The 15,144-nt window shown below is 42.9% G+C and overlaps 1 protein-coding gene across 2 annotated transcripts; it reads left to right on the top strand.

The window, feature by feature from the left end:
- The first annotated feature begins 9,334 nt into the window (after positions 1-9,334).
- On the top strand, positions 9,335-14,871 carry phospho1 (phosphatase, orphan 1). 2 transcript variants are annotated; one of them, XM_004918610.4, is made up of 2 exons: positions 9,335-9,443; positions 13,551-14,871. In XM_004918610.4, the coding sequence occupies exon 2, from the start codon at positions 13,560-13,562 to the stop codon at positions 14,295-14,297; it is 738 nt and encodes a 245-aa protein (XP_004918667.1). In that variant the 5' UTR covers positions 9,335-9,443; positions 13,551-13,559; the 3' UTR covers positions 14,298-14,871. The 2 variants fall into 2 exon arrangements, with proteins under 2 accessions (XP_004918667.1, XP_031750611.1); XM_031894751.1 differs by lacking the exon at positions 9,335-9,443 and adding an exon at positions 11,111-11,250.
- Positions 14,872-15,144: the final 273 nt, after the last annotated feature.

Here is a 15,144-nt window from a genome sequence, read left to right as displayed (position 1 = left end):
GAGATAGCTCTCAGTACAAGTGAGGGAATACAGGGGTAGGGGGGATAGCTCTCAGTACAAGTGAGGGAATACAGGGGTAGGGGGGATAGCTCTCAGTACAAGTGAGGGAATACAGGGGTAGGGGAGATAGCTCTCAGTACAAGTGAGGGAATACAGGGTTATGGGAGATAGCTCTCAGTACAAGTGAGGGAATACAGGGGTAGGGGAGATAGCTCTCAGTACAAGTGAGGGAATACAGGGGTAGGGGAGATAGCTCTCAGTACAAGTGAGGGAATACAGGGGTAGGGGAGATAGCTCTCAGTACAAGTGAGGGAATACAGGGGTAGGGGAGATAGCTCTCAGTACAAGTGAGGGAATACACGGTTATGGGTGATAGCTCTTAGTACAAGTTGATCCAGGGACTGGTCCGATTGCTATCTTGGAGTCAGGAAGGAATTTTTTCCCCTCTGAGGCAAATTAGAGAGGTTTCAGATGGGGTTTTTTGCCTTCCTCTGGATCAACTTGTAGTTAGGCAGGTTAGGTATAGGCATTATGGTTGAACTTGATGGACGTATGTCTTTTTTCAACCCAACTTACTATGTTACTATGTTACTATGTTATTTCTTGCTGATTTTGTGTTTTTGCTGAGTGGAAAGAAAAGTCTCAATTTACACTTTTCTCTTTCCAAGTCCAGCCACCATGTAGGGGGGTTGTGCCCAGTATGGCTGATGCTCACTAAGTCTGCCCTTCGTTTGGGAATTATTTGATCAATTATGTTTCGTGATCCTGAGTATCAAGATTTATGATACAACAAACCAAATTGATTGGAAATTTCATCTTTTTGTCTCTCCTGGTCAGGTCTGCCAAGATACCATTAAAATCATTTGTAATTGGGTACTCGGTATCTTGTTTTCTCCAAAACTTGGATATTTTCCTTTTTTTCCCCCAAGATGTGTCCTGACTTGACAAATGACTGCACTGAATGCTGGGATCCAAAGAAATGAACAGCAAAATTCCATTATTGTTTCTTTGATCTAGATTAACCCACTAAATCAGAGATCTCCAACTTTTGTTTTTTTACTTGTGAGCCACACAAGCATGATAAAAGTTCTTTGGGGATGCCAAATAAGGACCGTGATTGGCTATTTGGGAGCCCCATGTGGACTGCTGGCCTGCAGGAGGCTTTGTTTGGACTAAAACTGTCTCAGGGCTTCCAAAACTTGCCTCCAAGCCAGAGATTTAAAAATGGCACCTACTTTGAGGCCACTGGGAGCAACATCAAAAGGGGTTGGTGAGCAACATGTTGCCCCTGAGCCACTGGTTGGGGATCAGTGCACTACATCTTTGTTAAATACAGTCACATTCGATTGGCACAAGGGAGATTTTTTACAATTAAGCGGCATAAACACAATTTTTAATATATGTGCCCGTGTTTTCATATCCAAAGCCTCTTTCCTAACCATGCTAGGTGCAAAAATGGGTGATTGGCTGTGCCAGTTAAATGACCATTTACAACTTGCTAGTGGCTGCCGTTTTGCGGTTGGTTTATGCAGTACAATATGCAGTGCACTCTAGCTCAGGAGAACCCTCTACCTGTTGCCTGCCTTGAGCAAAAAGGTTGTATTCTGGATAAGAGGTCTTTCTGTAATTTGGATCTCCATACCTTAAGTCTACTAAAAAATCAATAAAACCTTAATTAAACCCAATAGGATTTTTTTTTTGCCTCCAATAAGGATTAATTATATCTTAGTTGGGATCAATTAAAAGGTACTGTTTTATTATTACAGAGAAAAGGGAATCATTTAACCATGAAATAAACCCAATAGGGCTGTTCTGCCACCAATAAGGGGTAATTATATCTTAGTTGGGATCAAGTACAGGTACTGTTTTATTATTACAGAGAAAAAGGAAATCATTTTTACAATTCCGAATTATTTGATTAAAATGGAGTGTATGGGAGACGGGCTTTCTGTAATTTGGTGCTTTCTGGATAACGGGTTTCCAGATAATGGGTCAGATACCTGTAGTACTTTTTAAAGCCAGGTCAAGATGTAGAGGTGCCCAAGGCAAATCGCTCTTGTCCCACTGCCTACCCCCCCCCCCCCTTTCCTGGCACAACAGCTTCACCTTCTGCTTGCTACCCCATCTCATTCGCTCCACCATTCTCTTTTAGGAATTAGTAAACCATGACAGACTAGATGCAACAGAGGATAATCCCCTGTAAAGCTTCCCCCACAGGCAGAAACACAAGAGCAGAGAGACAATGTGAGATACAAGGGCATGGAGACAATAGGAGACCGACCCTTGCCACTGGCTGAAGTCTTTCCATAACAGAGATGTTAGTTATGTGGCTTTACTGCATTCTTTGCAACTCGGCTAATGAGCAGTTTGGGGTAAATGTTCATCATCACCGGTAAGTTTAACGTAGCTCTGGTACCATTTAGCCTACAGAACACTGCTGGAATAATGTAATATAAATATGCTGGCAATAGACTAGGCTGATAGTACTGCTCAAAAGCCTCCCCACCCCCAGACCAAAGTCCCTCCCCGATACAGTGTTAATTTCTAGGCAATGATTAAGGTGTTTCCCAACACCCAAGGCAATTAACCAGTGTTTGATTAATTGCTGCTGTCCAGAGCTTACACTGAGGGGTGGTCAATAGTAATCCCCCTGGTTTTAAACCTCATGTGATTTTCTGAAAGAATCAGCAGCTTCGATGAGTAATTAAGTCCATTTTGGTTGACAAGACTGTAACTACAGTGGCACAAACCAGGGGTTGTAATGCCTCCCAGCATCCCTCAGCCCGGGGGCAAGGTAACAGGCAGATGTTATTGTTGTGAGGGTGGGCCCTTAGTAACCCAGTCTGAGCAAAATACCGACTGCTGATCAGAGATTATTGGACTGCATTTATATGCAATGTGATCGCAAATGACAAGGCAGTTTTGGGAGATTTGTCTACTACGATAGCGTAGATTCAAAGGGGTTGTTCACCTTTGAGTTAACGTTTAGTATAATGTAGAGAGTAATATTCTGAGACAATGTGCAATTGGTCTTCATTTTTTATTATTTTTAGCTTTATAATTATTTAATTTTTTTGTTTTTTGTTCAGCAGCTCTCCAGTTTGACATTTTAGCAGTTGCTAGAGTCCAAATTACCTTAGTAACCAGGATGTGGTTTGAGTGAGAGACTAGTTTATGATAGGAGGCAACCTGAAAAGAAATGTAATAATAAAAAAGTGATATTAACAATAAAATTGTAGCCTCATAGAGCAATATTTTTTGGCTGCCGGGGTCAGTGACCCCCATTTGAAAATTGGAAAGAGTCAGAAGAAGAAGGCAAATAATTTAAAAACTTAAAAAACCCATCAGTTAATAGAGATTCTACAGTAGAATCCTGTATTATAATCTGTTTTGTAAAAACACATTTTTTTATATTTAATTTTGAAATTTCCCATGGGGCTAGCCATATTCTTTTTTCCCAGGGTGCCACAGCCATGTGACCTGTGCTCTGATAAACTTCAGTCACACTTTACTGCTGCGCTGCAAGTTGGAGTGATATCCCCCCCCCTCCCCCCAGCAGCCGATCAGCAGAACAATGGCAAAGGAGCAAGATAGCAGATCCCAGTAGGTATTAGAATTATTAACATTATTATTAACATTTATTTATAAAGCGCCAACATATCCCGCAGCGCTGTACAATAAGTGGGTTACATACATTGGACATACAGAGTAACATATAAAGCAATCAATAACCGATACAAGAGGTGAAGAGAGCCCTGCCCAAAAGAGCTTACAATCTAGAATAGCACTCAATAGTAAGAAATCCAAGTCCGGCTTGGGACTCCCCCAGTTACATGGGAGTAGGAGAAACAATAGGTTAGCTGAAAGCAGTTCTAATGTGTAGCGCCGGCTCCTTCTGAAAGCTCAGACTCAGGCACAAGGCACTGAGATGGCGCCTACACACCAATATTACAGCTACAAATACATTTGTTGGTTCAAGAATAAAAGTTTAAATGGCAGAGGGAATTATTTGCTATGTAAACAGAGTAATTTAGAAATAACAAGTACCCAAAAAAATCATGGCAGTATCCCTTTTAAAGGTGAACCGCCACTTTAAGAAGCAGTTTGGATAGACTGTCCTGTGATCTTGTCTAATAACAACAGATTTGTCAGGGACAGGCTGACGCACAACTGACCAGCTTTGGGGAAATAATGCACCGTAGATAAAAACACATGGCCTTTGCATTTTGCACTTGTATTTGTATATAAGACTTTGAATCCACCTGCTGGGTCCACATGTTGCCGCCTTGATCCCTAAATGCGGAGCCTGTATGCCTCACACAAGACTTATCAGTAGGGAAGAGCACCAGCTGTTCCAAAGCTCCGCTCCATATTTTACACTTTATAATAATTTTAATGATTGATGACAGTGCAACTGCAACCTCCTCCTTTGCTAATCCCTGCGCGTGTGTTTGACACATTCACGTAAGTCACATATTTGCTGCAGACATTGCCCTCAGGAATGAAGTGTTTGAGGTTACTAAGTAAGCAAGGGGTGATTATCCCAGGGATACGCCTGAGGTCACAACAGGCATAAGTATAACAAACTGTGAAAATCGTATTTTACATGGGTCTGATTCCATTAACAACAGCATCAGCTGTGTGAGTACACCATCCAGTGACCTTATCTAACCCATATTCTAGCTTACTAGTAGCTTAGCTATTTGTTTCATAAGTGCTGTCTTCCTGGTTCCAACATAGAGGAACTGGGATCTTTGTAGTGCCAACATTTATGTTGTAATACATGAAAAATCCCACAATTACATACATATACTGTAGCTGAACACTGTACATGTGTACGTTACAGCATAGATGTCATTGATCCAGAGAGGCAGGATAATGGACATTCTAGCACAGTGATCCCCAACCAGTGGCTTACGAGGAACACGTTGCTTACCAACCCCTTGGATGTTGTTCCCAGGGGTCTCAAAGCAGGGGCTTATGGGTTATGCATAACCAGGTGTACTGCCAAACAGAACCTCTTGTAGGCTGCCAGTCCACATTAGGGATGCATTGAATCCAAGATTTGGTTCAGGATTTGGCCAAAATTTGGCCTTTTTCAGCAGGATTCGGCCAAATCCATGGTCTTGGCTGAACCGAATCCAAATCCTTAAAATCATGTGACTTTTTGCCACATACACTCTTTAGTTGAAATTTTTCGTTAGGATTCAGATTCAGTTTGGTATTTGCCTGTAGGCACAAAGGATTCAGGGTTCGGCCGAATCCCAAAATAGTGGATTCAGTGCATCCCTAGTCCACATAGGGGCTACCAAATAGACAATTATGTCCCCTTTTTGGCACCCCCAGAAAAGTTTTTCATGCTTGGGGTGCTCTCTGACTCTTTATATTTGAATATGGCTTACCTGTAAAAAGGTTGGCGATCCCTGTTCTAGTCCCATAGTGCTTGCAATCAGTGCGGGCAGTGATTAAGTGTTACAGTATTAAAGTATTACACAGACCTTGGGGTCTATAAGTTAAGTGAGAGTTAATCAACAGACACTGCACCAGTACTCAGGGTAAAAATTGGGCTTGGTACTGGAGAGTGTCTCTTGAATTTCCCCCAACTTCAGATGTATATAAGTCAATGAAGGTGAGAGCTCTGCGCAAGAACGTATGGGCACATGTGCTTATTCAGTATAAGGCACAATCCAAACTGAAATCACCATCATGCCATTGACCCTATGCTCATATTCAAAAGATCACTTTAGGTGCATGGCTGCCAAAGGATGGGAATAAACACAAAAAGGGAAAGTGTAGGCATATTATATATTTTGGAAACAGTTTGAGTCCATACAGTGGCAGGCTTTAGCTGTGAGTTTATATGAGGAGAGGACGGAGTTAATGGGATTTCTGCTATCAAGAGTTAGTTAAGGAAGTTTTGATGTTTAAATGTACATTATTGAATATCTCAGAAAGGACAACGGAACGTTATGGGCAATCCAGCACTTAGAGAAATTCGAGAAGTAGAGTCACAAGGGGTGCACAAGAGATAAAGATGATCTGTTAGACAGGTGAGCTGTAAACCAAGAAGCTGTTTAATTATATATATATATGTGTGTGTGTGTGTATATATATATTCCAAAAGAGGGCAAGACATTTTTGCTGTTGAAATTAGTAACATTATCATTTTAATGCATATCCTGCACACTGTATGATCTACAGTAAAGAGAAATGCACTTTGCTCTGTACTGCTTAGAGCGTGGCAATACTGATAATAAATAACCATACCTATAAAGCTGAATGTGCTATAAATAGCAGGTACAGTAGGGAGAGATGGTGCCTATAGTAGCAGTGGGGGGATAATAGCCTCTGGAAAGGGACTGGGGCTGTGGGATAGCAGGTATAGTAGGGAGAGATGGTGCCTATAGTAGCAGTGGGGGGATAATAGCCTCTGGGAAGGGACTGGGGCTGTGGGATAGCAGGTATAGTAGGGAGAGATGGTGCCTATAGTAGCAGTGGGGGATAATAGCCTCTGGGAAGGGACTGGGGCTGTGGGATAGCAGGTATAGTAGGGAGAGATGGTGCCTATAGTAGCAGTGGGGGGATAATAGCCTCTGGGAAGGGACTGGGGCTGTGGGATAGCAGGTATAGTAGGGAGAGATGGTGCCTATAGTAGCAGTGGGGGGATAATAGCCTCTGGTATAGTAGGGAGAGATGGTGCCTATAGTAGCAGTGGGGGGATAATAGCCTCTGGGAAGGGACTGGGGCTGTGGGATAGCAGGTATAGTAGGGAGAGATGGTGCCTATAGTAGCAGTGGGATAATAGCCTCTGGGAAGGGACTGGGGCTGTGGGATAGCAGGTATAGTAGGGAGAGATGGTGCCTATAGTAGCAGTAGGGGATAATAGCCTCTGGGAAGGGACTGGGGCTGTGAGATAGCAGGTATAGTAGGGAGAGATGGTGCCTATAGTAGCAGTGGGATAATAGCCTCTGGGAAGGGACTGGGGCTGTGAGATAGCAGGTATAGTATGGAGAGATGGTGCCTATAGTAGCAGTGAGATAATAGCCTCTGGGAAGGGACTGGGGCTGTGGGATAGCAGGTATAGTAGGGAGAGATGGTGCCTATAGTAGCAGTGGGGGGATAATAGCCTCTGGGAAGGGACTGGGGCTGTGGGATAGCAGGTATAGTGGGGAGAGATGGTGCCTATAGTAGCAGTGGGGGGATAATAGCCTCTGGGAAGGGACTGGGGCTGTGGGATAGCAGGTATAGTAGGGAGAGATGGTGCCTATAGTAGCAGTGGGATAATAGCCTCTGGGAAGGGACTGGGGCTGTGGGATAGCAGGTATAGTAGGGAGAGATGGTGCCTATAGTAGCAGTAGGGGGATAATAGCCTCTGGGAAGGGACTGGGGCTGTGAGATAGCAGGTATAGTAGGGAGAGATGGTGCCTATAGTAGCAGTGGGATAATAGCCTCTGGGAAGGGACTGGGGCTGTGAGATAGCAGGTATAGTAGGGAGAGATGGTGCCTATAGTAGCAGTGGGATAATAGCCTTTGGGAAGGGACTGTGGCTGTGGGATAGCAGGTATAGTAGGGAGAGATGGTGCCTATAGTAGCAGTGGGGGGATAATAGCCTCTGGGAAGGGACTGGGGCTGTGGGATAGCAGGTATAGTAGGGAGAGATGGTACCTATAGTAACAGTGGGGGGATAATAGCCTCTGGGAAGGGACTGTGGCTGTGGGATAGCAGGTATAGTAGGGAGAGATGGTGCCTATAGTAGCAGTGGGGGGATAATAGCCTCTGGGAAGGGACTGTGGATGTGGGATACCAGGTATAGTAGGGAGAGATGGTGCCTATAGTAGCAGTGGGGGGATAATAGCCTCTGGGAAGGGACTGTGGCTGTGGGATAGCAGGTATAGTAGGGAGAGATGGTGCCTATAGTAGCAGTGGGGGGATAATAGCCTCTGGGAAGGGACTGGGACTGTGGGATAGCAGGTATAGTAGGGAGAGATGGTGTCTATAGTAGCAGTGGGGGGATAATAGCCTCTGGGAAGGGACTGGGGCTGTGGGATAGCAGGTATAGTAGGGAGAGATGGTGCCTATAGTAGCAGTGGGGGGATAATAGCCTCTGGGAAGGGACTGGGGCTGTGGGATAGCAGGTATAGTAGGGAGAGATTGTGCCTATAGTAGCAGTGGGGGGATAATAGCCTCTGGGAAGGGACTGGGGCTGTGGGATAGCAGGTATAGTAGGGAGAGATTGTGCCTATAGTAGCAGTGGGGGGATAATAGCCTCTGGGAAGGGACTGGGGCTGTGGGATAGCAGGTATAGTAGGGAGAGATGGTGCCTATAGTAGCAGTGGGGGGGATAATAGCCTCTGGGAAGGGACTGTGGCTGTGGGATAGCAGGTATAGTAGGGAGAGATGGTGTCTATAGTAGCAGTGGGATAATAACAGGTACAGTAGGGAGACTAAAGTTGTTCACATATAAACAACTGACAATGATGAAGGGTATGTATGTATGTATGTATGTATAACTTTATTTATAAAGCGCCACAAGGGTACGCAGCGCTGTACAATCTTACAAAATACAAAATTACACACAGGGAGGACAAGTGATATAATAAATAAATACAATAAATAAGTATAAATACACAGGGAGTGCCATGAGGTATGAGACACAGTAGGAAGGAGGTCCCTGCCCTGTAGAGCTTACAATCTAAGGTAAGTGATTTCTGTGGCTGATAAAAGGTAGTAACTATGAACCCAGTAATGATCAGTAAAGCAGGGATTAAGGCTCATGGGTAGGGTGCCACCTTGCCGATATGTTAGTGGCTTGGCAGGTAAAAATAATGCTTGATGCCAACGTTATTGATAGGTAAAAAAATAAAAACAAAGTAAGGCTGGTTGGGGGGGGGCTGGCTGTGCAGCTCAGTATGAATGAACCCTATATTCTGTCTCTTCAGTATAACTGCATTAAACTTCACCAAACTGTAACTGTTACAAAGCAATGAAACTCCACAATGTGCAGCGATGCAGCGCCCGATAACTATAAAACCGATGAAATGGAGTTATTACTGTATATATATATATATATATGGGTCACAGGACACAGGGTACCAGCCCAAACCGAGGGACAAATCAAATACCCGCCCGCCCCGCTATACACCTGCCTACAAATACATGGAATACATGAGGCAGGCGTACACTGCCGAGGTACCGCACTATCTCGCTTAATCCCCGCCCACTCTTCGTATTGTGAATGGAAGTAGGCGTGGCCTCCTAGCGATATGGGCAGATCCCTCCGCCCTCTTGCGGTGTCCTCTGATCAGCAGATCTGGCCGCCTATTGGCTGGCTTGTTCGTGACGGCTTGGGATGCAGCCGGTTACAGTCCTGTTATAAAACCTCCGGGGAGATAACAAGGAGCCAGAGAACATCAGTTAGAGAAGCAAGAGCTGGGGGTACAAAGGTAAGCCAGCCTCCAAGGGAGCCCTCCCTCCGCAAATGGAACCTACCGTCTTGACCTTCAGGGTATCTCTGTGCCGGTAGATACCACTAATGGGGCTATTGAGACAAAGCAGAAACTGGAAGCGACCACTAGTGATGGAGGTCATGGGGGATTCCGTATGCAAGGTGACTCGGAGGAGGGTTAGGGCTCAGTAACAAGGAGAGAATGCTAGTAATAAGGGTTCATGGCTTGACTGCAGCTATGAGTAGTATGAGGGATTTCCCAGGCTTTAGGGACGAGGCTACCCCTGTAAATAGGGCTAAATGGAGGAGAGAGGAATTTCCACCTATATCTACCCTTTCTCTTAAGTTTTTGATAATACCATCTGGTTAATTTCTTTGTGAGGGGGTTCCAGTGCCACTAAATGGATAATACTCAGTAACCAGTAATATAGTGGGATGTCTCTAATAAGGCTGTAATGGTATGGTCCTTGTTACTTGGAAGTATTGATTGGTGCATTGGCAATAATAAGTCATACTGGATAGATGCTGTACAGTAATATAGGTGTATGTATGTATGTATAACTTTATTTATAAAGTGCTACTTATGTACACAGCACTGTACTGTAGAATACATTCATATAAACAGGGGTATTAAAATAGATAAATACAAAGTATTACAATAAGCACAAACAAATACAAGATACAGTTGCAATAAGTTAAGAGTCAAAGACACAAGAGAATGGAGGTCCCTGCCCCGTAGAGCTTACAATCTATATAGGTGGCACTAGTAAATATTAATGGGGTACTCACACCAATACCAGTTCCCAGATATGTTCTCCTTAATAGCTGGGATAAGGTTGGGCTAAAACCGGAACATAGTAATGGTCTTCCAGGATGGCCGCTGGTACCGGGTTACTAGTATTGCTGGTGGCACTAGTAAGAGTTAATGGTGACTGGATATTGGTAAGTGTATCAGCATGGTGTGCTCTTGTGTTACGGGAATGATAGGGAGAGGCATCAGTTAGTAGCACAGATAAGTGGGTGTCAGTACCTTGTATGTATGGTGCTGTGGCTAAGTCTTAGCCAATGGATCAGTACTTAGTTACTGCTGCTTATGGGTAGGCCTGCTAGTAAGTGGAGAATGAGGGGTAGTTCTCAGGAAGTCATTTTGGAGGTAGTCTTGCCCAACTAATTTAACATCTACATTTTCACATCTAAATACTGGATGAAAGGTTCAGTGTGGTGTGGTGGCACCAATGGTCCTAATAGAATGCAGTCTGCCTTGCCTGATTTACAAAGTGATTTTGACAGTTTTGGCACTAGTAAATCTTATTGGATGATTGTTCCCCAACAACTGCTTTAGACAGTAAAGTGGCATTAGTAACATTGTTGCATGGGTAGTACTTGTTATGTACAGCAAAGAGTGAGCAAGTAGTATGGCAACAGAGTTTTTTTATTTCCTTCTTTATAGATGTGGTGGTGCCAATCCAAGTAATACTGAATGGAGGATACACAGTCACTCATTTTAAAGATGAGAAAGTAGCATGGGAGTAAAAGACAAAAATGTGTCCATTAATGTATTTAATTGATAAAAATTATATTTTTATAGTGTGTGCAGGGATCTTTTTTTATCTTTGTATTTGTGTTTATTTATATGAGTGACTGCTTCTATATTTGCTGTAATGACATAATCTCAAGCAAAGCTGAAATCAGATCCTTTGGTGGCCAGACCAAGACAGCCTGCAGATATATTAATACAGAATCTATCATAAGGGAAACATTTCTTAAACTTGCAGCCCTATGTGTTATGGTTGACAAGGATCCAGGTGAGAAACCCTGTTCTAGAGCACCTCCATTTTGCTGCTTTTCACCGGCTCTTGGCTAATACCGTAGCATGTAGATGTGATTATACAGTTAGCAATTACATTGCAACATTATATAAATTAGTGGAAAGAGGGGTAACTGTACAACCACAGCTCTTACCCCAAGCTCTGAAAGCATTTATTATTTTGATTTCACCCCTGATCCTGGTCCAATAAAGCTACCGTCCCACCCCAACTTCAGGTCTTAGCCATTTCTAATATATAGCTTTCTTCACTTACATTTCAGTGACATTGCCAATTCCCAGAGTCCCCACCTCACCTCCTTTACATCCAGACCCATAGATATGCCAGGGTTTGAAAACTCCCAGCTCAACCTGTAGGTCCTAACCACCTACCATATTAATGTTACACAGTCACTGCTGGGGGCAGAAGATGAAATGTCTCAGGGACTCAGGACTGCATGTGATCCAAATGGAAAGCAGTTATCGATTTATGTCTACAGAGGTGCCTATTGGCCTTGTTGCCATGTAATCTGTCTCATCTGAGGCACAGGTGCCATTCCCATTGGAAGCTACTGAGCACATTTTGGGTGTCTTTTCTGTAGAAATTCTATAGTTCCCTGGAATGTCATGGCCATTACCATTTTGACTCTAGCCATAGTTCTGGATAAATGTATGTTATTGCTTATTTCAAATTCTTTTCTGGTCTGTGGACCTCCATGTCAAAATAGATGGCAACCTTATCACAGTAGGCCAGCTGTCAGTGGGTGATACAGGCTGTAAATGAACCTGATATGATTGGCTAGAGTTCCCCTTTTCTGCAGCTTTCATCGAGTATGCCACGTCCTAGATCTAAAGTACTCAATTATTTATTAGCAGGGTTTTTGGCCTCTTGTTTTAACTTTCTATAAAGTGTGCATTACTATACTCCATTTAAATGCTATTGAGAACTGCCTATATGTTATTTTAACCATTTCCACAGTAAATGCTCCTAAGAACAGGCCAATATCAAATGAACCAATACAACACAGGAGTGGCTGTGTAGTTAGAGCTTCTCTTTACTTCAGCCAACTTTGAGAGTGGTTCCTCTTCCTTTTGATTGATAGAGTGCTCTGTTGCTTTAGCTTTGTATATGTTGGGAAGGTAACTTGTTTTCCACAAAAGTGAACCTGTTCCTGGGCTCCCCTGCAGTCATAGGCTTAGCTTTCCCTATTGTTACACTTCTGCCTCTAGTTAGGCAAATAGCTAAATAATTACTATCTCAAAAATGTGTTCGGTTCGGCGAAGCCTTGATTCGGTGCATCCCTAGTCTTCTAGATGTTTAAGGTGGGCATGCCCAGAATTTGATTGGCAGTTTTTATTTTGACCACACTGCCAAACTGGGTGTAGCATCTTGGATAGACAGCAACCTGCTATTCTATCAGACCTTATTTGCTCTCTCCAAACTCAACATTTCAGCTGCTAATCCCCTTTTGTATCACCACTAAGGTGCACCTTAGCACTCTTACCCTTCTGTCCAGGTTGTGTATAAACGACTCACTCTGTAATTTCACTGATTTCAAGAATGAGGAAGCAAAGATGAAAGCATTGTAAGCGTGAATGTGCAAAAAGGAACATTGTATTGAAAGGATAGAGTTTCTGCTGAATAATGATACCTTGGCTAGTAAAGAGAAGCCGGAAGTACTTTATCTCTAGACCACATACACCAGTCTGCAGTTTGATTGCTTATCAGAGCTAGCACTCACCCTGGCCTCACCCACTGGGTACAAAAATTATCATTGAAGATCTAGGTCTCTGCAAAAAAAAATTGCTGATGTTTTACAGCAAAAAGATTATGGTTGAAATATTTTGCCACTTTAAGTTTGCTCTATGTAAGTAGCACCAGCTAGGGCCTGTTGAGGCCTTTATTCATGGGGATCCATGCTACACAAAACCCTTTTTGCCACATTAAACATGGACCTGATATCATCAGGGACTTGAGGAAAGGAGGAGCTAAAGGATGGGGAGGAGCCCACATTGATAAACCTGCACCTGCCCCAAACGTGTTTGTTTTAGTATTGGGATCCAATAGTTTCCTCTCAGTTGGTGGGTTCCATGTATACACCATAAATTTCACAGAATAATACCCCATATATATATATATATACTTAATCACTAATAAGGTTGTGTCTTCCCCATTATTCTCTAAAAACTGCAGGTGAAGAGAAACAAATAGCGGGGCCTTAACCACTGTGAGAACCTGATTGCTGTTTCTTTTCTCAAAAATTGTAAAAAAGTAATTATGACTTTTTCCCCATTATGCAGATCTAAAACATGGCATCCTCCCTCAAGTACCTCCTAATATTTGACTTTGATGAAACGATTGTCAATGAGAACAGTGATGACTGTGTGATTCAGGCTGCACCAAATCAGGAACTCCCTGACTGGCTGGGTAATACTATCCAAGATGGTTTCTATTACCAGTATATGCAGAAGGTGCTAAAGTACCTGGGGGATCAAGGCGTGAAGTTGGCAGATATCAGATCTGTATATGAGAGAATCCCACTATCCCCTGGAATGCCCGATCTCTTCCGATTCCTAATGAAAAAACAAGATCGATTTGAGATCATCCTTATTTCTGATGCCAACGTGTTCGGAATCGAGAGTTTCTTGAAGGCTCATGGGTTTCATTCTCTGTTCTTGAAAGTTATTAGCAACCATACTAAAGTGGAAAAAAATGGATACCTTTCTCTAGAGCCATATCATGCACATACATGCCCTAAATGCCCAGCCAGTATGTGTAAAAGGAAGATCGTAACAGAGTACCTTGCCGAGAGATCGAAAGATGGCGTGGCCTTTGAGAAGGTGATGTATGTTGGCGATGGAGCCAATGACTTCTGCCCATCTGTTGTGTTAACTTCCACAGACGTTGCCTTTTCACGGAAGAATTATCCCATGCACCAGCTAATTCAAAAAGAGCAGCAGAAAGGAACCTTCCAAGCAAAGGTAGTTCCGTGGGATTCTGCTGATATAGTTAGGGATTATCTTCAAGAGCTTCTCAACAAGTCCTAGGAATATTAGGTAATTGTATGCCAGTATAAAGACGTTAAGCCACCAGATATTGGCACATTTCTGGTTGATTTCTCTATGCATCTTAACTCCCCATCCCCTTATATTCTTTAGGGTGACTTTTAAAATATTTTAACTTAAAAGCGTGTTTGAGGGTCATGTGAGTTTGGTGTAGTCCTGCCGAGAGTGATATTAACACTTTCTTTAGGAGATGGGTTTATATGGAACATACGTCACTTTTCTTCATGCTCGGGGTTGAAGAAAATACCAACCATAAAAGCTCCTTACTGAAGAACAATCTTGAAGAATTCTCACAGTCACACGTGTGTACATTACAGTTAGGCTCAAGTCCTCGAAATGTTCTCTTCAGCTCAAGAAGAGGTTGGAATGTAAGCAAACTTGATTTGACTGCGAGCATGATGCCTCACATTGGTAAACTACAGGGTCTTAAAATTTTACACAATTGTGTTCTTCCAATAATGTCTATTTTTGAAAGGAAAACAGATCTAATGCTTTGCATAACAGAAGTCATTAACTATAGGTATATCTATATTTGATTGTATGCCATATTGTGCTTCCATTGTGCATTAGCCACCAGGGCCATGAATTGTTACAGGGTAAAAGGCCTTTAGGGTGCCAAAACATGGGCATATAATAAGCTTGGTTGACTGTTGATCTCTGGATGGGCCCAAGACAATCCCTTCCCCTCAATCAATATTTTATATCAATATTAGATATTGATGGGGTAGGATGGAAACTATAACACAAGAAAAAGGGAAAGTTGTGCTCAACCACTAAATTGTAAGCCATTAGACGGGGTTGCAATGAGGCTGTGACCACAAAATACATA

This window comes from Xenopus tropicalis, chromosome 10 (genome assembly GCF_000004195.4).
Source record: "Xenopus tropicalis strain Nigerian chromosome 10, UCB_Xtro_10.0, whole genome shotgun sequence".
In the NCBI taxonomy this organism is placed as follows: Eukaryota; Metazoa; Chordata; class Amphibia; order Anura; family Pipidae; genus Xenopus; species Xenopus tropicalis.
The sequence above is the reverse complement of the archived record's forward strand: the minus strand, read 5'-3'. Positions and strand labels throughout refer to the sequence as shown.